General features: G+C 35.1%; 4 protein-coding genes across 4 annotated transcripts; 3 read left to right on the plus strand and 1 right to left on the minus strand.

The window, feature by feature from the left end:
- Window positions 1–7517: 7517 nt before the first annotated feature.
- Window positions 7518–8639, plus strand: LOC136088439 (farnesyl diphosphate synthase-like). Its single transcript, XM_065812149.1, has one exon. It carries the CDS (start codon window positions 7518–7520, stop codon window positions 8637–8639), a length of 1122 nt encoding a protein of 373 aa, XP_065668221.1.
- A 526-nt stretch (window positions 8640–9165) lies between these two features.
- LOC136088440 (dual specificity protein phosphatase 13B-like) lies at window positions 9166–9642 on the minus strand. Its single transcript, XM_065812150.1, has one exon. It carries the CDS (start codon window positions 9640–9642, stop codon window positions 9166–9168), a length of 477 nt encoding a protein of 158 aa, XP_065668222.1.
- A 4112-nt stretch (window positions 9643–13754) lies between these two features.
- Window positions 13755–14246, plus strand: LOC136088441 (uncharacterized). Its single transcript, XM_065812151.1, has one exon. The coding sequence runs from the start codon at window positions 13755–13757 to the stop codon at window positions 14244–14246; it is 492 nt and encodes a 163-aa protein (XP_065668223.1).
- Window positions 14247–18874: 4628 nt separating this feature from the next.
- LOC136088442 (uncharacterized) lies at window positions 18875–19627 on the plus strand. Its single transcript, XM_065812152.1, has 2 exons — window positions 18875–19109; window positions 19218–19627. The coding sequence occupies exons 1-2, from the start codon at window positions 18875–18877 to the stop codon at window positions 19625–19627; spliced, it is 645 nt and encodes a 214-aa protein (XP_065668224.1).
- Window positions 19628–23233: the final 3606 nt, after the last annotated feature.

The following is a 23233-nucleotide window of genomic DNA, read 5'->3' on the forward strand; positions in this document are numbered from 1 at the left end:
TAATTAATATGATCTAATATTTTAAACCAACCAGACGAAACAAGACAACATTGATCGAACCACTTAACGCCCACAAACTGAAGTATATATTGAAGTATTTCTGTTGGAATATTATGCATTTTTAGCGCACATATGTGCTCATATCCAAATAATTCAAAATTTTCATCTGTCGCCTTATACAAAAAAATATATTTAGTTGACCTTGACGTCATACTGAGATAAAATATATTTTATGATGTGTATATTATTATCTGAATTACATAAAATATCGAGTATAGTACAAATCTGGTCTGAATTAAAACGATGTTGTTTTAGCATCCATTTTATACCTTGATAATTACCATTATAACACATTTTATGTAATATAATGTTCATATCACCAATATAATATTTAAATATTGATCTTAAATCAATATTACGTTGTTTTTGTATTAATTTAACGAGTTTAATATTTCCTTTATTGAGTGCTCTCAATATAGCATCTGTTATGGTCATAAAATTAAATTTATAGTATTTTATTAACCAACACACAAAATCGCATTGATTTTTTTCACATGCATAAATCAAACATTCATACGTTATGCCGTATGGCATGTCAAATTTAATAATTAACCATTGAATAACAGATGTGTGTCCATTGTAACATGCGATCATAATATTTCTGCGATCAATATCGTATATTGTAATATCGTATACTGAACATAAATATTCGATAACATGTTGATGACCTTCATTAATTGCATTTTTTAACGATTCGAATTGTCGCGATCTTAATTCATTTATCGTAAAATTAAATCTTTCATTTATTGCTAATGCAATTAATAAATATCCATATTTTCAAACTATATCAAAATTTTGTAACATACATGATCTGAGAAAATATTCTCCGAACATACAGTTTGTTAATATCCATTGTATTTTATCGAGGTCTCCATTACTGCAAGCACATTCGAATATATTTTCGCTAATTTCATTCCGCACAAAATTAATATTTTTTGATATCCATTCGAGCATATCGTAGTGTCCCACATTATAAATGTTGTGATCAGGTAATGATATATTTTTATAAAAATTTTCTTTTAACCAGGAGGCCGATTCTTTCCGATTAAATTCGCACGAAGTTTTTAGTACATAATCATTAAAATTTCGCACATCATTGCTACTCATTTTAAATTTTTCGACGATCCGTTCTAATTTACGCGGACAATCGGATTTTTATAAGAATGAGCGTAATATATAATTATAATTGAACATTGCTTCACCCGTCGAGAGTCTAAATTTTCTAACAAAAGTAATATATAAATTATTCAATCCATCATCATCAATATCGGAATTATTTAATAAATCAATTAAACGATATAACGCTTTTAATCGAAAAGCGGATGATGTATAAGAATATTCGATATTTGTCAATATTTTACGCCAATGCTTTGATACTAAGCAACATGTAAAGTATTCATTAACTCCCACAAATTGCAAAATATAATTAATAAGTTCATTTGGAAGAATATGAAAACCCATCTTATGATGTATATAATTTATAAATAAATCAAAAATTACAATGGAGCAATAATGATACTATCTCATAATGTTCGCTTAGATACGCAAAATATAATACACTCAAAATTGTTTTGCTATCGAACTCAATATGGGACGTTATCCATCGAACTAATTTAATATTATTATTTATACATGCATGCCTCAGAATCTCATTGTTTAAAATACAGATGTCCGCGCGTGTATATTCGAAATAACTTGCGATCCATAATTTTTATAATATCGAGTCGCGCATGATATTTTTCATCTTTTGGTAAATGACGTCTCAGAGTTTGATAAAAAAATTTTATTGTTGCATACATTTTTAATTTTTTTATGATAAATTATTCCGGTTACATATAAAGGGTTAACGGAACAACACACATTCAATAATATAGAAAATAATAATTTCAAATTTTGAGATGACAGCAGCAGCAGTTATTAATCTCCAGACTCGATTTTTAAATCTTATCGAAAAAGAATTTGATCGACGTGTGATGTTTTACAGGCCGCTTTTGATCAAGCACATCAAGCATGGCGAACAGCAGTAGCTTCAAGACTTGCAAACATTAATGCAACACTTATCGCACAAGGTCAACCCGGTAATTATACTGACTTAAATGCAGCTGTTCTTGCATATCAAACATTCATGGGTATCAACGCTGACACTTCATTGACTACTCCTTTACCTGAACCCATAAATACATATGTCGTACCAGAAAATATTGCACTCATCCGGGACTATGCTTTAGTTTCGAGCAGCTTAGGTATTTGCGGACTCGCCGCCTCAATGGTTTAATGATCAAAAAAATAATAATTAATTCACATTCATTTGTTTTTCAATTTTTTCTAATAGTACTTTGAAATCTGGATTTTCATAATTCAGAACAAGTGTAAAATACGCAGTAAACAGTTCTATTCTGTTGATGCTATCAAAATCTTTATATATTTTTTTTGGAGTACCAGCTGAATGATGTTTAATGAATTTTTTATATAAATCAATCAAGTGATCCATGGTGAATATCATAATTAATTTTGTATTCAAATTTATATTGTCGATAGCGATCAAAAAATAATAATTAATTCGCATTCATTTGTTTTTCAACTTTGGAAACAATATTATTTATTATTTCTTTAACAAATGGATCAATGTTACAGGATGGATATTTTTTAAATCTTCGTTTATTTTTTTCTGGAGTACCGGCCAAAGAATATTTCACAAATGTTCCAAATAACCCGAGTTCAGGATCCATGATATTTTATAATTAAATATAAATTCAATTTTATCGACGTTAACGATCAAAAAAATAATTATTATTTATATTTATTATCTATTGCAACCAGAGCAACATAAAATTTCAATAGTTCTTTATCTTTATCTGTTAATTTTTCGACTGTTGCACGTAGATTAAGAAATTGTCGAATATCCATTTTTTTATATATATTTTCTATATCTGATGATTTGCCTTTTAATTTAAATTCTGTAAATATTCTGAGTAGATTGAAATCCATGATGAATATATTCCCATATTTAAATTTATATTCAAATTTATTCTTATTTTTTAAGTTGTTTAAGCATATGATCTATTAATAAATAAATATTTCGTTGTTGCTGTGGATCAACCTTTTCCCATTAAACAATAATATAATACTATATCATTAGGGTTTTGTATTAATTTTTGAACGTAACATAATGCGAATGCTGTTACTTCCATGACAAGTTATCATATAAAAAAATAAATTCATTTTTTAACTTAATTATACAATACGGAAAAATTTTATTATACTCATAAATTATTATGATGAATTATTAGATAAATTACCATTTTTATTAAATAATTTTTCATATTCTTTCATAACTTTGTTTCTTTCTTGAACTGGAAGTTTAATTAATATTTCTCTTATCAAATTTTGCTGATCTATAACATTACCACCACTATTTCTTATATCTCCTATCGTTAATAGAGTATTATATATTTTAGCAGTTGGATCCATAATTGATGATATAATACTAATATTAAAATTCAAATTTTGCAAAAAATAACCGGGGTGGGGTCACGCGGCATTTAATCATCGATGAATACTTCATTGATTAACCCACAACAAATATTTTGTTCATCGACGATAAACTTATTTTTTAAATATTTAATAATTTTTAAGTGACCGTATTCATGTGCAATTTGAAGCACATTGAAGATATCGTGATTTTTCTTAATCATCCATTTAACGACTTTGAGATTTCCTCCGCACAGTATTGCGCGTATATCGCTAAATGTAAGTCCGAATATACGTATGAGCCATTTAATCATTTTTAAATGTTTATTCGCATATGCGTATATATTATTTTGTCGAACTTCTGTCGATGTTACACCGGATCGTTTATAAAAAATTTTTTTGCTCTTCTGAGATCACCGTTGGAACATGCGATGCAAAAGTTAATAATGACCGGATTTCTATCCATAGTCTACATATTTACATATTTATTGTTGATCCATCAAAAATAATATATTCCTATTTAAAATTTAAACTGAACAAACTTGTCGAAAAATTTTGCAAATTTATCAGATAATATATATCTTTTTCTGTTAGATCGAATTTATGTACGATCATGCATTTTATACTATTTAATTCTCGATGATGAGCAGTTTTTAATCCCTTGGCAATATCATCTTTTGTAAGACCCATATCTATTAAATATTCTGCGATCATCACATTATCGATATTACAAGCATAATCAAATAAATAATAGTTACGAATGAATTCAAGATCGTACCCAAATATTTTCATAAACCAACCAAAAAATTCTTTATCCGTGACGAGACACATCGATTTAAATAATCTAATATATATATCCACGTTACGAATAATAATATGTTCAGTTGCATATATATATCTTGATATATAAAAATTTTTAGAGGTACTTGCAAATATAAACCCTTCGATTCCAAAAGTATAACAATATTTATGTTTTAGTAAATCAACAATTTTTATATGTCCTTCGCGGCAGACTTTCATACGAAAAATTCATTATGATAAATATCTTCCATCGAAACATTGAATGTTTCAATAAAATTTTCTAAGATATCCGGATCTTTCATTCCTATACAATCTAATATGGCATATTTGGGATCAAAATTATTCGGATCGAACATAATATGCGGAAATAATTTTATTCTTTCTTCGATGGATAAAGACATTTTAATGATAAAATATCAATCGATTGATATTATGATATTAAACTGGTTCAAATTTCGTTATGTGCAAAAAAATATTATATTATAATTTGTATATACCACGTAACCATTCTGCCATCTCGAATAGTTGTAATTTATCACATTCTAATAAAATTTTTTGTTCTTTTATATAATTTGCTTTAAAACGAACCATAGCATGAATCCATTGCGCAAGATCTAAATAATTTTTGGTACAGATTATTTTATATATATCGTCTCTATAAAATACGTCTTCTCTTATATTTTTATCGTTGCGATAAATCCATTGTACCATTTTTAAATGATTATTAAAACATGAAATGATTAAACATTCCGCTCCAAAATTAGCTTTATATTTTATATGTAAATATTTCATTATATCAATGTGGCCACTAGCGCATATTTCGTATAAATTTATATCTTTAGTTGCAGTATGAAGGGAAATATTAAAAATTTTGATGATCCATTTTACATCATCGAGATTTTCATTTATAATACATTGTGTATATATTGATATACCATGAATTGTTAGATCTTTCATTGATATATCGTGTTGTTTGATAATTTTTTCATCATGATTTTTCAATGCAATCTTCAATAAATTTATTCTTTTTTCTCTTTCGAATATAAATATATCATATAATTTACATAGATCACTGAATGATGTCATGTCTTTTATTATCAATAAATTTTATTTCAATTTTTTTAAATACCACCCGCTCCCATTTTTTATGACATTCTTTATTGATCAAAATTTTACGATATTTAATATCCATCAGAAACTGATATATTTCGATCGAATAAATATTTTTTATTTTAGTATATATTTTATTAAATGAATTATTGAGCCATATCAAAATATTTAAGTAACCATATTTACATGCATTATTAAAAGCTCTAGCGATATCATAATAAGTATCATTTCTCGTTTCATATAACCATTTAGCCATTTTTAGATGACCATTCTTGCAAACATCGAGAAATAATAAATTTGGGAACGAAATATTATATATACTCTGAAGCCATTGCACGACCTCAAGATGACCTCTCCTACATACCGAATATATGTGAGAACAAATATCGCGTTGACGCATATTTATTGTTTTGTTGAGCATGTTATATACCCATTGCGCTGCTTCCAGTTGACCATTTAAACAACAGTCAAACATCAATCGGGGATATATCGAAAATTTTTTAACTGTTAATAACCATTGCGCGATATCGAGATGACCATTCACGACTGAGTACTTAAAAATATTCTTAACCGAATAATCATTTTCTTCCATAAGTTCGTATATCCATTTCACGAATTCGATATGACCATTTTTTGCGGAATTTACGTATATATTCGTAAAAATATGAGGACAAAACTTTTCATAAAGTGTATATAGCCATTGCGCGATGTCAAAATATCTTTTTTTGCATACTTCTTCCATAGTATAACCGTAAGTATATCCATAACTCGGTGTGATTTTATAAACATCGGACATTTCATTATGCACCCATTGGGCGATATCAAGGTGTCCATATATACAAGCTCTCAATATTAAGCTACTCATTATTGATTTTAACTCATCACGCAGAAATACTTCTTTATTTTGATTAAACTTATAAAAATATTTAAGGATATCGAGGTGACCATATTTGCAAGCATTATACATAGAATCAAATACGATAGTACCAGATATATACGAAACCTGTTCGAAACATGTTTCAGACAACCGTTTGATTACTTTGATCCGACCATATTTGGCTGCTCTTATTATCAAAGTTTCGACCCAAATATCACTGAACTCTTTTTTAATTTTGTAAGACCATCGAATCAACTTAAAATTAATACATTTAAAATTGTAAAACCATGATTTATGAATGGATTTAAATATACGATATGACCATCGCACAATTTTAAAATTACCATATTTATATGCTTTTATGAATGCTCTATGCGTATATATAGAATATTTTGCATATAACCATTGAGCAACCCTGATATTACCTAATTTACAAGCTTTAACAAATAAATATTCATGCTCTTCAACATCCATATCTAAAAAATCATACAACCACCGAATCACCTTAAAATTAATTTTTTTTCCACATAGGGTGTGTAAAATTTTACTATCATCGTATCGTAAATCCTCAATCGTTACTCCGAATTTTAATGCAAAATTTTTATTCAATGTTTTCGCTGCATACAGAAGTGCTCTGCGGCGAATATATCCCGGAGTTTCTTTATATTTTGTGTTGAGTGCATACTCAAAAATTTTTCTCAAACAATCATCATTCAACATCACAAGATATTTTTTTGATTAATTCCTTCTTCATTTTCCGCGCGACAAAAATATTTTTGATCACATGTTCTGTTCATTGAGGAGACGTACCAGTACATCTCCATGACATTCTTGCGGTTTACACCAGCAACCGAGTCTTTTTCCTCGTAGTTCGGGAAGTGAAGCCATTAATGCGGGATTTGAGCGAACATACCGTTCATATAATTTAATCACTTCTTGACGATCACCATTAATCTTATATGGATTTGCCCATTTGCTTGATGGTAAGTTCCAACCACCACGATGTACTTCGCGTCCGATATAAACATCGCAGTTTTGAACGATAATACCCTTTTTCATCTTTAAGCACACAACGGTCGTCATTTTATTGATACTTTACGTATATGATCAAATATTAAATTTTCCCACTACTATAGAAATGAAATCACATATCATATATCCCGCGATTATCGCGGTTTTAATTATAATAATTATTTATATGACAACTGTTCGAGCAAAAAATTATTTCAATATTCGCTCATCGATACCGCGCAAGTCACGACTCCGTCAATATGACGGACCAAATTTAATACGTCCACGAACTTTTGATCAATATCGACGCGAAGTCGACGAATTAATTGAGAGAGCATATTCGCTCGACGAATTCGGAAAAAAGACCCAACTATCTGAAGCGTGTAAGAAAGCGCTCATTGGCGGCAAACGCCTTCGAGCGATAATACTCTTAGAAATTGTGCGCGCAAACGCGGAACAACCTATAGATGCTGCAGATGTCGCACTATTTATCGAATATGTACATACATCATCACTCATCATTGATGATTTGCCCGCATTCGATAACGATTTAACGCGTCGAGGAAGACCATCACTTCATGCGGAATTCGGACCAGCAGTTGCACAGATGGCCGCGATGTCTTTGCTCGCGGCCGCATTTCAGAATGTATGTCGTCAGCTCGATTGGGTTCGCGATAATTGTCCCGAAATAAAAAATGTTGATCAAATCGGCACACTGATATGTAATGAAGTGAGTCGCGCATTAAGTGAAGCGAGTAGCGGTCAATACATGGACGTATCTCCACCCGAAATTTTGATGAAGGAACACGGCCCAAATGCTATCATCGATATAACATATCGAAAAACTGCAACTTTCTTCGAACTTTCAACGGTCATCGGGTGGTTAATTTCAGGTGGTTCGCTAATACATATAACAACTATGCGCGACATCGGTCGATATATCGGCGTCGCGTTTCAAATCGCAGATGATATCAGTGATATGGCTCGGGATGCGTCGCGCGCAAAACCAACTTGGAATATTGCGAACGAGTATGGCCGCGAAGTTGCGACTCAGCTCGTCGAACAAAATTTAAAAAATGCGCGCATCCTCTTAGAACAGACAAAATGTTGGACGCCATTGTGGGATGAAATTTATTCACAAATTGCCTGCAGCGCTGCCTGTGCCTGCGGCACTTCTGTTACACCTGTGATGACACAAGCACTGCCTGAGAGCACTTACGCTGTCTGCGGCGCTGCAAGCACAAGTTTGAACTTACCCATTCCTTCCCAATCTGCACATTTGCCCTCTTCGTATGGCGTAAAAGCATGAGAAACGTTATCGAAATCCCAACAAACCGGAATTCCGTGGAATTTGAGCGCCTTTGCCGGATCATCCGTATTTTGAAATGTATTCGGACAATTCAGAACATATACGATACCATCTTTTGTCGCTAAGGTATCACCCATCGACATATATCTTCCGTATACATCATCTTCATTGATCGCCCCAAGTTTCCATTGATCGCCAACTTCTGCACCCGCTGGGCGTAAATAATTGTTTGATGTGTGGACATCTGATTTTTTCCATGGGACCCATTGATAACACGGAACCGTTTGACATGTACCATCGACACATCGCTGACCATCAACGAAACATTCGGAATCGTGTTGACATACGATCTGACATACTCCGTTCACATTTTTTTGATCATCTAAACATGATGTCGGTCGACGATAAATAATAAATATCGCGATAATTATTATCGCAACAACGATTATGAGCGCAACAATGGTGCGACGCATCATCATAATATGATGGTATTATAATATGATGGTATCATATTATCATATCATCATTATTTTTTTCTGTATAGCCGCTGAATTTTAAGATCAGTTGCACGCAAATGATACATAAATCCGTAATTCGGACTAACGATCGGTCGAATCCTTTTGAGGCGATTTAACGCCGATTCAAGACTATACCCGCGGATGATCATCAAATAAAATAAAACAATTGTACTACTGCGGGAAATTCCCGCATGACAATGTACGAGAATTCGTTCATTATTATTGATACCTTCTCTGATAAATTGCAAGGCTTCGACAACGTCTTTTCGGATATCATACGAAGGTATATCAACTGCAGGAAAAACCGCATATTTAACACCATCGTGTCGATGATATCCACCAAGATAATTCACATCATCACCGAACATTTTTACGATTCGCGTGATCCCGAGATCACGAATTTTATTTCGATCATTCGCTGCGAGATAACCACTGATGAAAATATTTTCATCAACTTGATTTATAGTTTCGAACGGATGAGACATCTTATTATATATATACCACATTATTAATATATCAAAATGTCATTACCGACGCTCTTAGTACCGGGTAGTATTCGCGCAAAACCAAATGAATCACCACTCGCATATATACCACCATGGATCAAAAAACGAATGCCCGAATTCGGATGGCACGACGCATCGCTAAATAATCGCATATTAATTGTGCGCGCTGAAACCGGATCCGGTAAATCAACAGTTCTTCCAGTTGGTATATTCCGAATTCTCCGAAACGAAAAAACTCCAGTCAAGCTCTCCTATAGAGGACCGAGCGTCATATGCACACAGCCGCGCGTCTTAACCGCGATCGCACTAGCAACAGATGTTTCATCCGAACGTCTCATCAATAATGTTAAAAAACGAATTAATCCCGATATGATTCTCGGTGAGACTGTTGGTTTTCAAACGGGACCGATCAGTAATAAATCATTTGCCGGTCTCATATATGCGACAGCAGGTGTACTCGCGGTTCAGTTACGAAATCTTGAAGATGGTGAAATCATGGAGCGCTATCGTTTTATCCTCATCGATGAGGCACATGAACGATCACTCGACAATGATATGATGCTCATGTTGTTGCGAAATTTTTATCAACGAAATGCCGGGAATGAACGATTACCTTTCCTTCTTTTGATGAGTGCAACTTTTGCGACTTCTCGGTATGCGGAATATTTTGGTATAAGCAAAAATAATATTGTTGAAGTTGTTGGTCGCGCATACCCGATTGAGACACATTGGCCGCTAAAAGGGACAAATAATTATCCAGCCGAAGCTGCAGCTATGGCGTTAAAAATTCATGAAGACAACCTCGATGATCCTCCCGAGCAAGCAGATATTCTTATATTTATGCCGGGCGGCGCAGAATCAATGACCGTAGTTACTACTCTCAATAAAGCTCTGCGAAATTATCCACCTTTCCTCGTGCTCACGATAAATCGCGAAGTTGTTATATCACAGATAGGCGATTATCCGCTCGTTTTTGAAAAGCCGGATCGATTACCGTTTCGCGTGAAACGACGAATTATCGTTTCAACAGTTGTTGCGGAAACCGGTCTCACTATTGATACGTTGCGCTATGTAATCGATTGTGGATGGAATCGAACGAAAGAAGTTTATCAACCTTGGGGCGCGGAAGGTATTATTACGCGGCCTGCACCACAGAGCCGTATCGAACAACGTAAATGCCGCGTAGGTCGTTTATTCCCCGGCGAATTTTATCCGCTATATACGAAAAATGTATATGACCTACTTGAGGCTCAACAGTTGCCCGAAATTATTTCTTCTGGGATCGCAAAAATTCATCTCGCGGTGATCCGCGAACAACAGCGGCAAAAAATAAAGATTGGTAAGTCCCCAGAATTCCGCGTTGAAGATATCACTTTGCTCGACCCACCTCCGCCCGAATCATTTCTTGCGGCGAACGCAACCGCTGTCGCATTAGGATTTGTTTCTGCTCGAGCTGTTCTCCCGAGTCGTTGGCCACCACCATCACAAATGACATCTTCACCTACATACGGATATGGTTTAACAGAACTCGGTCACATCGCAGCAACATTCGCATCAACAACGATGGAAGGAGTGCGCATATTATTTGCTGGATATCAATGGAACGCAGCAGCATCAGACTTCATCACTATCGTCGCAATGTTTGGAACATCATTACCCGATCTTTTAGCGAGTCGCGGAAGACTCAAAAAAGGAGTTACAGCTGATGCACTTCCGCCCGGCGTTGAAGCTTTACGCGCATCATTACCTCCGTTTCTTAATATGCGCGTTGGTGGGAGCGTATTGCCACCCAGTGAGAGTGAAGCATTTTATTTCCGATCAAAACTTATTATCGCGGACGACTTCATCGAAGCAGTATTATTATTTGATGCTTTTGTTGATAGACTCGCATCAAATAATATTACGATAGTCGCCGAATGGTGCACCGAAATCGGTCTCAATATTGACGCGATGATTGATATTATCCGCAAACGCGAATCAATTATCGAAGAAATGATTATCGCTGGTCTTAATCCGTATCGCGCGTCCGAAAAAAGAATTGCAACACTTCCGATTGATAAATTTACAGACGGCATATATGCGATTAAAAGATGTCTTTATTCGGGTCTTCGCACATGTCTTCTTCGATGGGATAAAAAAGAAGCATCATATATTTCGCTTCATGGTTTGCGAGTAAAAACTCCCGGATTATTTACGGACGCATCAGCATCGCGAATAAAAGCATTAGATGTCACAACTGGTCCTGCGTGCGCATTTCGTCCGCGATGGATATTGACTGACACTATTCGATTGATGCCTGCACCAAAGAGAGAAGAAGATGTGAGCTTACCGCTACTATATGTAGCAGATACTAATCTTGTTTCTGTGCTTGATGGATATGTTGATCCTGACCCCGAATATTTAAGGGCGCGAACATTCGCTGAATAAGTGCACGCACACACAAAAAATATTTTTTTATACAATATATATGATGCGACATGAAATGATCGATCATTTTCACTCCTTTGAGTTTCTGATTTTTGTAATAATGTTTATATTATTTGCGATATGTATAGCAACAGTTTCATTAATTGCAAATGATTTTGTCGACTCAAGTATAGACATAAAAAATAATGATACTCACAACTGAACTTGCAAGCAAACAACTCGAGGCATATGATAGAGTTACTCGTGCGTCTCTTCAAGCACAAGGGGTCGAATCCCATAGTTTATTAACTCTTTTGTCAACTGATCAGCTGTATTTTCTTTATACTCCACGTCAACTATCATATCTCTCACACAAATTGTTAATCCCGGATAATTCGGATTTTTAACTAATATTGCACCGTTACAATTTTTATATGTGCAAAACCCATTAAAATAAAATAAATTTCCGCATCCATCCATATAATTATTATTCAAAGTAATTGATTCGGCTGAATGCAGCGATTGCAGCGAATGCAGTTATTGATAAGACGAATGTGCTTGATGTACTTTATATCCATGCCTATATATATTGGGGCATATAACTGAATTAATTCATTACAATGCGGACATTTATAGCAAATATCATTCGAATAGTGATTTGGTATTTCCTCAATATAAATTTCGGAAATATTAACCATTAAATATTTTTTAAATAATATAATATCTGTACAAATATTTTTATTATCATCGATATCTTTTTTACCTAATGTGGTTGATATATTATCCATTAATTCGGTATATTTATTTATTATGGTTGTAAGTCCCTCGTATTCTTCCATGTATTTTTTCATTTTTATAAAATATAGATCAAAAATATTTTTATATTTTTGAGTTATAATGTGATTAATTGAGTGAAAGCATTGATTTTTATTATGAAATTTATTAAATATTGTATCAACTGCTTCCAATGGTTTTAAAGATTGAATATTTTCGTTCTGAGATGGCGATAATTTTATCAAGAGATTAAATTTAATTACTTCCATCTTGTATTTCAAATCAGAATAATAAAATATTTCTTCATATAATCTCTGAATAAATATTTTTATTTGTTCATACATGATATGCATATTTTTAATATTTTTATTATACTCAGATAACATTATTTTATAAGTATTATGTGCGGATATTAAGATTGAACTACTTGAGTCCGCCACTGATAAAGTATCATTGGTAAATATTTTTATTAATTTTTCGATTTCTTCGATGTCACTCGCATCAGAATCGAAATTTTCTGTACATTTTGAATTATCTACGTACGGAAGAACAATAAAATTATTCATTTTTAAACATTGTTTACATCAAAATATAAATTCAAATTTTATAACGGCGATAAAATCGCATCTCTGATAAGACGCGGTGGACATAATCCGCTAATCGATAAAACCATGATACGATTCGACGCGCACGTTCATTTGTTGCGCCGATTACCGTAAAAGTATAAATCCCATTTTGAATTGGGTCTCGACTTTTTCCGAGCGGATCTAAATAAATTGTAAATATTATACTTAACCATCGGGCGATAAAATTATACATCGAAAGTATAACCATAGCGGTATCGAGCAATAAATAATTCATTGTGTGCGTTTGCAATATTTGAAATATATCATTATATATATTATTCAAAGATGAGTGGAGAAGAATATGATAACGAGATCGACGATCTTGACGAGGAAGATGAACAACTCGATGCCGATGAAGAGGAAATCTCCGAAGAAATAATTCCCGAAGATGATGCGATATTTAAACCTCGATCTGATCGTCGAAAACATGATCCGCTATTGCGAACAAGCAATAAATCACAAAAAACAATTATTGTAGATCCCGAAGATCGGACAACTGACCACCGTCTTCATGATAGTGAAGTCGCATATATTATTGCGATGCGAGCACAACAAATTGCAAATACTGCAACACATTTTGCTACCGGTTGTAAATTTTATGATCCAGTCGCGATCGCATACGAAGAATTATATAGTCGTCGGTGTCCCTTTATTCTGCGAAGAGAAATCGGTATCAGTCCAAATGGCGAATCAATTGTAGAAAATTGGAATGTTCGAGAAATGACGCTTCCACCAATTCCTCCACCTTCTACTTTAGGTAGTGGTCGCATACATTAAAAAATTAATGAAGTGGTCCGGCATATAGTCCTGCTTTTTTGTAACAATTTTCGAAGTACGAATGGTAATCATCGAGGTGATTCGTAAATCTTTCAACAGTATTTTTTCTGATGCGATTATGACAGAAATCTTGAAGACTTATTTGTCGCGGAATAAGTTTGCGATTTTTACATCTTCGCAAAACAATATATGTTGCACCAGCAACTGTACTTCGAAGTATCGAACTTGTTCCAATGTTGTTCGCAATTGCTATCTGAACAATATCAAAAACTACTTTACGAAGTTCTTTATATGCGTCACCCTCATAACCAAGTTGCGCAAATAATGTTGCAATTTCCGGCATACAAGGATCGACCTTAACATCTACATCCATCACTCCATCCGCAACCAATGATCTCACAAAGTTTGAACCGCGCGCAATACCTTTATGCGGAAGTTGCATAAACGATGCAATCTCTATCTTGCCCGGAGAAAATCCAATTTCCAAACATGCATAATGAAAACATGCTGCGATTATTGCTTTTTTATTTTGTGAACGTTTCACGCATTGACGCTGAACTTCACTGTAAAATTCTGATGCGAGTTTGCACGCATCAAGAGGGAGTGCGCGTCCGCCCGACTCAATATATTGTGCGCGATAATTACAGAATTCATCGTATATATGTTTCTTTTGACTATTAGCCGCATTACTTGTACTACTACGATAAAGGTCGGGCTGTAATTGATTACTATTTGGTCCTACGATACGCAATCTTGCGGTATTTGGAGCAACACGTGGTGCTTCATCCTCGTTTAGCTCAGTAGTATCACCTTCAATGATGAGACCACAACCACAACATATATACTCGAGATTTGTTGTTCCACATCGCAAAGGTGACCCGCATTGTCTGCAAATATCATTTTTTTCGGCGATCACAACATCATTTTTCGAAGAAGGCAAAACAAAATTACTCACATCAAAACCTTTTAATAATCCAAAGGGATCATCTATAGCACCAAAAAGCAATGACATTGTATTTGATTTATCATATTATGTTTGAATCAATTATTGATTCATCTTTTATACGTATAAACATGGCTTCAAGCGCGACACGTTCACTTCGATCAGCCCGTGGAACACAACCAACAAACTTATTAAAATTAGGAGCAGCTTCTTTGAATGATTGGATATCTGCTCGAACAAAAGAATATGAAGTTGTCGCTCAACGACGCGATATTGATGGACCGACCATCGATAGAGTGCTCGAAATTGTTCGAAAATTTATTATTTCGCGCGGACTCATATTATTTGGCGGTCTCGCAATAGATTATGCTCTTCGTCTCAAAGGAGATCGCATATATCCGGATGATCAACGTCCAGATTTTGATTTCTTATCAACAAAAAGTGTAGATGATGCGTACGATCTTGCAGACATCTTGAGGGCGGCTGGTTTCGAAGAAGTTGGTGCGATTCGCGGCATCCATGTACAAACGATGAAAGTGCGTACCAATTTCATTTGGGTCGCAGATATCGGGTATGCACCGCCCGATGTTTTTGATAAAATTCCGACTTTTGATTTTCAGGGGATGCGTGTCGTCCATCCAGATTATCAGAGAATGGATATGCACTTAGCTTTTTGTTTTCTTTTTAATGGTTCACCGCGCGAAGATGTCTTTCATCGCTGGCGCAAAGATATTAAGCGAATTAATCTTTTCGATAAATATTATCCGATTACGGAAGAAAATAAATCCGCGAGTCACAAACAAAAACCATCAAAACTTATTGAGGGTCGTTTAAATGCACCTATTGTTGGTACTATTACTGATATTCGTGCTGCGCTTCACGGGTTTGCGGCGTATGCAGCACTCCGCAATATGCTCGATGAGCTTGCGATTTCGTTTGGTCGAGAACCCCCGAAAATTAATGCGCCATATCTCGAACTAAAATTTCCGGATAATCAATCAATTATTATTGAAACGCCGGTCGGTGATTCGATCGTTGTTGCTTCTCCATGGCAGGTCATAGATTATACTGAACGTTATCGTCCATACATGGACATATATCCGGAATCGTTTCGCGCAAATAATATTGTTGTATTATCAACAAAAGGAAGACAACTTGCCGCAAATTGTCTTCACATACCTGCTTCAAATAATATGCAACGTCGTATATTTATAGTATCACCGCATTATTTATTATTGTGGTTCCTCTTTGAGGCGCATCGCGCAAATGATGATGAGCGCAGTATTTATCGTTTATTCTACATGCACACAATGGAAATTCTTAAAGAAGCAATATACATATACGAGAGTATAATTAATAACACAAATAAAGATGTCTTAATGGATAATTATGCTGCAAGTCCTTTTGCTCCAACCTTGACCACAATAGGTGATCTTAATTTTGATGCATCATACATTATACGGATGGCCGGTAATGCGGCAAAGTTGCAAGATAAACCACCAGCTGCGCTCAACCTTGATGCAGATATTGCAAATATATTAGTCGGACTGCCCGTAAATTATTATCCAGCAACAGCAAAACAACGTCCGGAATTTTCTTATAGCGCTAATATACTCTTTCAAAGATCTGGTCAACAAATATTGTAAAAAATATATTTCGTATCATTATACAAACATAATGGAACATATACTCCTCGTCGTAGCCATAATTATTGTATTGATAATTATTTTGATTGTCGGATATTTAATCTGGCATCGGTCATCATGTAAATCCGATGGTGATTGTGTTCATCCAAACATTTGTCGTAATGGCACATGTTCACCTTCACCTCCATCAGAAGTATATTTATTTGATGTAGGTAGATATGGTTTAGATCGTGATGCAGCTCGTAAAACTGCCGCATCACTTGGTGCAACGATCGCGATTAAAGAACAAATCAATGATGCGCAAAGAAAAGGCGCGGAATGGTGTTGGGCTGGTTGGGACGTTGAAGGAAATGGTACATACCCCATGCAAGGTGCAAGACCTGGATGTAGTGATGGTCCCGGAGTAGCACAGTTTGGTCGTAATGCATTCGGCGTTAATGTATATGGATCTAAACCTCCGCCAGGAAAATATCCCGTGTGTGGTTCTCCATGTATTCTTCCATTCTCTGACGGGCGATGGTCGCAATATTCATCGAACCCCACATGAGGACCATGATATTTCATCCGAATATAAATATCGATAGTCTTCATAAGATTTGATCGGTTTCCCGAGTCGAAGATTAACATTATTATGAAATCTCCATACCCATGTTTGGAGTGAATATGTTGATTCGAGGTCGGGCGGATTTTGCTTGAAGAATCGCGTCGCATGATCTCTGCATTCAGAGCATGGCAATGATAATAAAAATGTCTATATACGACACGACATCATATATGCATCGTTCGGCGTTGGTTCAGACGGATAATTGATGGCTGTTACATGCAGCCAATTCCAGCCGCGCGGCCCCCATTCTTTTTTTGATACCGACATTGATATATGCGTCGAGGTGTTTATATATTATTAAAATACAATGACTACTAAATGCGACATTATTCGCGACGCTGCAAATGCAATTAGTTGCGGTATGTGTGCAGCACTAAGTGCTAATCCACCGCGACCGATTCCGACCGGATGTAACATCAATGGGATCACACCACCTGCAGCTGCATGTCTCGTCAGTGGTACCTCAAATACTCGAATGAAACTTTTTCATGAGCGATATTTACCACTTAATTTATTTGATCCATCGAATGCGCACGAATTAATCAAAAACAATTATTCGCTCAGCATCAGAGAGACCCAGAACGCACTCAAAAATGCATATCCGACCGCAACTCGTGATGCAACTGAAATCGGATGGCCGGACTTTGGGTATTGCAAATCAAATAATAATAAATATTATGATCGAAATGATCTCATGCAACTTGGAATGAAACCATCATATCCGATCGGAGGCACATTTGCGGAAAAATCGATCTGGAAAAATTCAAACCCGATACCGGTCATTATCGATTACGTGATGAACCCTGATTTATTTACTATTTTAGTGTTTGCATTTCTCGTGATTATATTTGGTATATTTCTCGGGTCTGTATCAAAAAAAACTTTAAATAAAGAATTATTGCGGGAACAGCTTGAAGAGAACGATCCGTTTAAGGGGACCGCATTCGAATCATATCCTGATCCTAAAGCGAAATGCCGCAAATATATTGAGTCAATGGAACAGCAAGGGTGACATGACTTATTATCGCGCGCGATGTGGTCTCGCGCAATCAAACTAATCTATTTTCATAACCGCATTTACATTTGTACATGACGATTTCAGAAGACCCTAAGCGAATCTGTACCATATAATCGAGACCACAGCCAGGGCATGGATGTTTAACGAGTTGATTTGTTTTATCATACGGAGCGTTATGAATGAACTTCCAATACATACCGGTTGTTTGCGTACCTGTAACCTCTTTACCGCCGATACGCGCATCAATGGGTTCTCCGTTTTCAACCATTCCGCATGGACATCGAAATATAATATATCCTGATGAAGGGTCGCGGACCATAACTCGACCACAATTTTTACAAAATTTCATATTTCCGATGATACTATTGAAACGATCAGTTATTATTTGAGATAATTTAATATCATTCAATATTAACAATGTCTGCAATAACAATTACATTCGGGGATTGCGCCGAAAACAACATTGGCATGCAAAGACTCGGCACAATAGCTGATAGTGGATTTACATATCAAGAACTTGTTGATGCTAAATTGCGCTTTGAGTCTAAAGATCCTAACGTTGAATGCGAAATCGTTGATCTCACAGCGTCGCAACCCGCACATGTGTTGATCGTGCGAAATGGAATAAATATTTTACTTGAAAATAATGATGGTGCAAATCTGATGATGCGTGAACAGCGCGAACTACCTGTCGATAAAAAAGCACTATTTCGCGGCGTCGTAAAAAATTAAATTGCGAGACACAATCTATGTTTCGCAGATGAAGGACAAGAACCTAACTATGAGGCGGGTCAAGGTCGAATAGTTGCATTTCGCGATGTACCGTATACCGCGATCGCTCGTGAAGCAATAAGTAATTTCTTTGGTCCTCGAGCGCGAGAACTTTTAGCGGAAGGTAATTATTATTATGATCCAAATAAATGCGGCATCGGTTTTCATGGTGATGGTGAACGTCGCAAAGTTATTGCACTCCGCTTAGGCACATCAATACCGCTCCATTTTCAATGGTTTTATCGAGGTCTACCGCAAGGTAGTCGCATCATCATCAACTTAAATCATGGTGATTTATATGCGATGTCAGATAAAGCAGTTGGTCATGATTGGAGAAAAACAACAATCTATACATTGCGTCATGCGGCGGGTGCAGAAAAATATTTATTAATAAAATAATTATCTCCAGTCTTCTTCATCAACCTGTATTTTTTATAAAATTATAACGCTAAATGCGCGCAAAAATATTACATGATGCGCGCAAAAAATATAACACGGATGCGCGCAAAAAATATAACACGGATGCGCGCAAAAATATTACATGATGCTCAAAAATTATAAATGATGCGCACAAAAAATATTACATGATGCTCAAAAATTATAAATATGATGTGCAAAAAATATGACACGATGTGTGCGAAAAGATATGAAGATATGATGTGCACAAAAAATTATCACATGATGCGCGCAAAAATTATCACATGATGTGCACAAAAAATATGATGATATTATGCGTAATTATTCATCAATCCACGAACTCGCAGTTGATATTGGTTTACCATCAAGTTTTTCTTGTTGTGTGCGAATTCGTTCCGCAATGACATCAATACGCGCACTCGGCCTTAAAGATTCTAAAAACGGTTCAATGCCTCGCCCAAATATATCAGATAATTTATATTCACCAATGTGGCGTTCAATTTCATCGAGACGCGCCCATTTTGGATATTTTGCGTAATCAGTTCCGCTATAACGAAGTATATTATTGTAATTATATGCATCAACGAGTTGAAACTTATTTGCGCGTTTTGGATCACGCGCCATCCATTGTTGATAACGCCAATCCCCAAATATGCGCTCAAAGAATTGTGTTACCAGGAAAGTCAGTCGTACTTAATGTTTCTTGTTTAACGATCGAATGAAGTCCGGTAATCAATAATTCGCGACTCAGCTCTTCAAGACGCGAAGCAAGTGCTATAGCAGCTGGTGAAACAATAAATGGTTGAACTTCATCGGGATATGTTTGTTTTGTTTCATCGCTGAGTAGAGCACCAATGTTTGCACCAATAGCTATAAAATCAATAATACATAAGATCGGAAATACTACATCAAAATTTGCGAGAATCGCAGCTTTAATAATGTTTTGATGCGACACAACATATTCTGGTGCATATCGATGTAATGCTCGCATCACACGATTGACTTGATCGCGATAAAAATTTGTCGCATACTGTGGAGACCGGACTTCCTCAAGTCGAGAACGAAATGATGGACCAAGTATACATCTACTATAATCAATAATACATACACTATTTCCCATTGCGGGAAATAAATAAGTATCAGCTTCACCGCGAGGACTTGTAATATATGCTACGACTGGATCATCATATAATGGTATTTGTTTCGATTGATTTCCTTCCCTAAGCAATAAATTAGTCAAACTCCATACATGAAAAGTTATATTATTATTATGCAAATCAGTATGAACTATATCGAGCTTTGTATGTAAACAATGTGCTGCATAAACAAGTTCAAATAAATAATGAGCTGCATTATCAATATTAGCAAATATATTAATGAATATCTGTTCTCGATGCGATGTGTATCTTATGAACCCAGGAAGTGAACACATTGACAAACCTACATCTTCCATCGTGTGCATGAGGACGATCGGCGACATGAGCAAATAACTTTGTGCGTATTCAAGACTCTCATAGATATGCGCATTAAGTTCTTCAGTATGATAATTTTGTGTTACATTTCCGATGAGTCGTCGTGATTCACGCAAACTTTGCATGGATACTGCGATCGCATCGCCGCGAACATATCTATCTTCCATAGCTTTGTTCTCAAAGATAGATGAATCTGCGCCGTCAATATATGTCCATTGATTGTAAATCGCAAAACTCGGACTCACAAAATTAATGACGAGATCACTGACGAGTTTAGTTATCGCTAATTCTCTCCATACAGATAAATTATAATCAAAAACTTGCATCGCTTCACGTGTAAACATCGGAACTAATTTTTGACCACATCTTGTCGAAGACCTACGCCAATGACCGTGATGAAATCTTTTAAATTTTGAATAATTAATATTGCTCGTCAAGACATGCGGATATTTTTCAATAATTTTTTTCATAAGCGCAATATATCTTGTGCTCGTGTGGATCATTAACAGATTCCGAGTAGAATCAAAAATATCTAAGGCGATCGCGACAGTAAATATCATCATCGGAATACGATCGTTATTTTTATTCATGATCTCATTATTATCTTCAGGATATATATCTGATCCTAATGTGAGAGGTCCATTTAGCATTTCGATTATAATATTCTCAAAAATTGCAAGTTCATGTATTAAAACTTCATAAATTTTGAAAAACTCTGATCCGCAAATAAAACTTCTGCGATATTCACCGTCTCTTGAATCAAACGTTGGAGAAATACAAATATATTCTGGTATCTCATCCTCTTTACCTCTGCGCCAGTATGCGTATCCGACATGAGAACTTACATCATCGATCGTTGCTATAATTGCCATGCACGTGTACCCATTCGGACCGAATGGATATTCATATTTTAATGACATAAATCCCGGCATTATGCGCATTCGACCAGCTAATGGAGAACTTTGAATGTGATCCACATGTTGTGGGGAAACCGGAAACGTAGACATAAATTTTTTAAATTTTGTTCCGCCTTCGACCGCATCGAGATTTAAACATTCGATAGTTTGTGCAAGATACCATTCTCTATATTCATTCAATGATTGAGTCGTCATTTTTCCTTATATAATATAATATTTTTTAAAAATTGAATCAGTATCAAATAAATGAATACATTCACAAAAATAGGTAAAGCCTGTGTGCAAAACATAAAAAACGGAAGATATATTCTATTGGGCGGTTAGCGGACTTAATGAAATAATTGGAAGATCTCATACCGAAGACAATGTCAACATACCTTGATCAAGTATGAGTCTTCCAATTACATTAAGTCAAAACAAGTTCAAACTAGTTCTAACCCCATAGCAATATATTTTAATCCGGTATTACCATCATCATATCGCACGATTTTTTTTCCATTCCAACAATGGAGATCGAAATTTATATAACAAAAAATGTCGAATCCATTCGAGCTCAATAATCGCGACGATGGTCCCGCCAATACATATCGAAAAAGAACTTGGACACCCGAAGAACAAGCTGAGAAGCTGAATGGGTATCTCGAAATTCCTCCCGAATATTGGGAACTTATCCGATATGGATCACATGTACGATATTATACAAAAGCTGAAGGTTTTCGAACCGGCGGATTTGTTTTAAAAAATCCTTTTGATACTAAACCCAAAGGTGATGCGAACGAAAAACGTTTTATAAAATTACAAAACAATTTTAATGCTAAGGCACCAAATTATCAACAATGGATAGTCGCATACGAAGATATCGATAAAATTTATGTTAAGCCTGATGCGACAGTTCTTGTAATGATACAATCACTCGAAATCGCAGTTAAAGGATTTAACGATAATATTCGTAAACTTGCCGAATTTTCCAAAAAGCTTGATAGTCGCATATCAGCCGTTGAGGCGAGGAGGTAATGGTATACCTGATGTTTTTAACCGCATGACGCGATCACTATGTCCTGTATCATTTTTAATCGTGTCCATATTTTGATCAATAAAGTTTGTATAGCGACCCATCTGTGAAACAGATTTATAATATGGCATTTTTGATGGTAAGTTTATACGTGTATTATTAACTTTTAATCTTAAGAAACGATCGT

The sequence above is a fragment of the Hydra vulgaris genome, chromosome 12 (genome assembly GCF_038396675.1).
Source record: "Hydra vulgaris chromosome 12, alternate assembly HydraT2T_AEP".
NCBI lineage: Eukaryota > Metazoa > Cnidaria > Hydrozoa > Anthoathecata > Hydridae > Hydra > Hydra vulgaris.

Excerpts from the sequence above, each read along its gene's own strand:
- LOC136088439 (XM_065812149.1), top strand. The coding sequence starts at position 7,518 with ATGACAACTGTTCGAGCAAAAAATTATTTCAATATTCGCTCATCGATA.
- LOC136088440 (XM_065812150.1), bottom strand. The coding sequence starts at position 9,642 with ATGTCTCATCCGTTCGAAACTATAAATCAAGTTGATGAAAATATTTTC.
- LOC136088441 (XM_065812151.1), top strand. The coding sequence starts at position 13,755 with ATGAGTGGAGAAGAATATGATAACGAGATCGACGATCTTGACGAGGAA.
- LOC136088442 (XM_065812152.1), top strand. The coding sequence starts at position 18,875 with ATGTCTGCAATAACAATTACATTCGGGGATTGCGCCGAAAACAACATT. Across the intron at positions 19,110-19,217 it reads TTTACTTGAAAATAATGATG|ATGAAGGACAAGAACCTAAC; the intron begins GTGCAAATCTGA and ends TATGTTTCGCAG.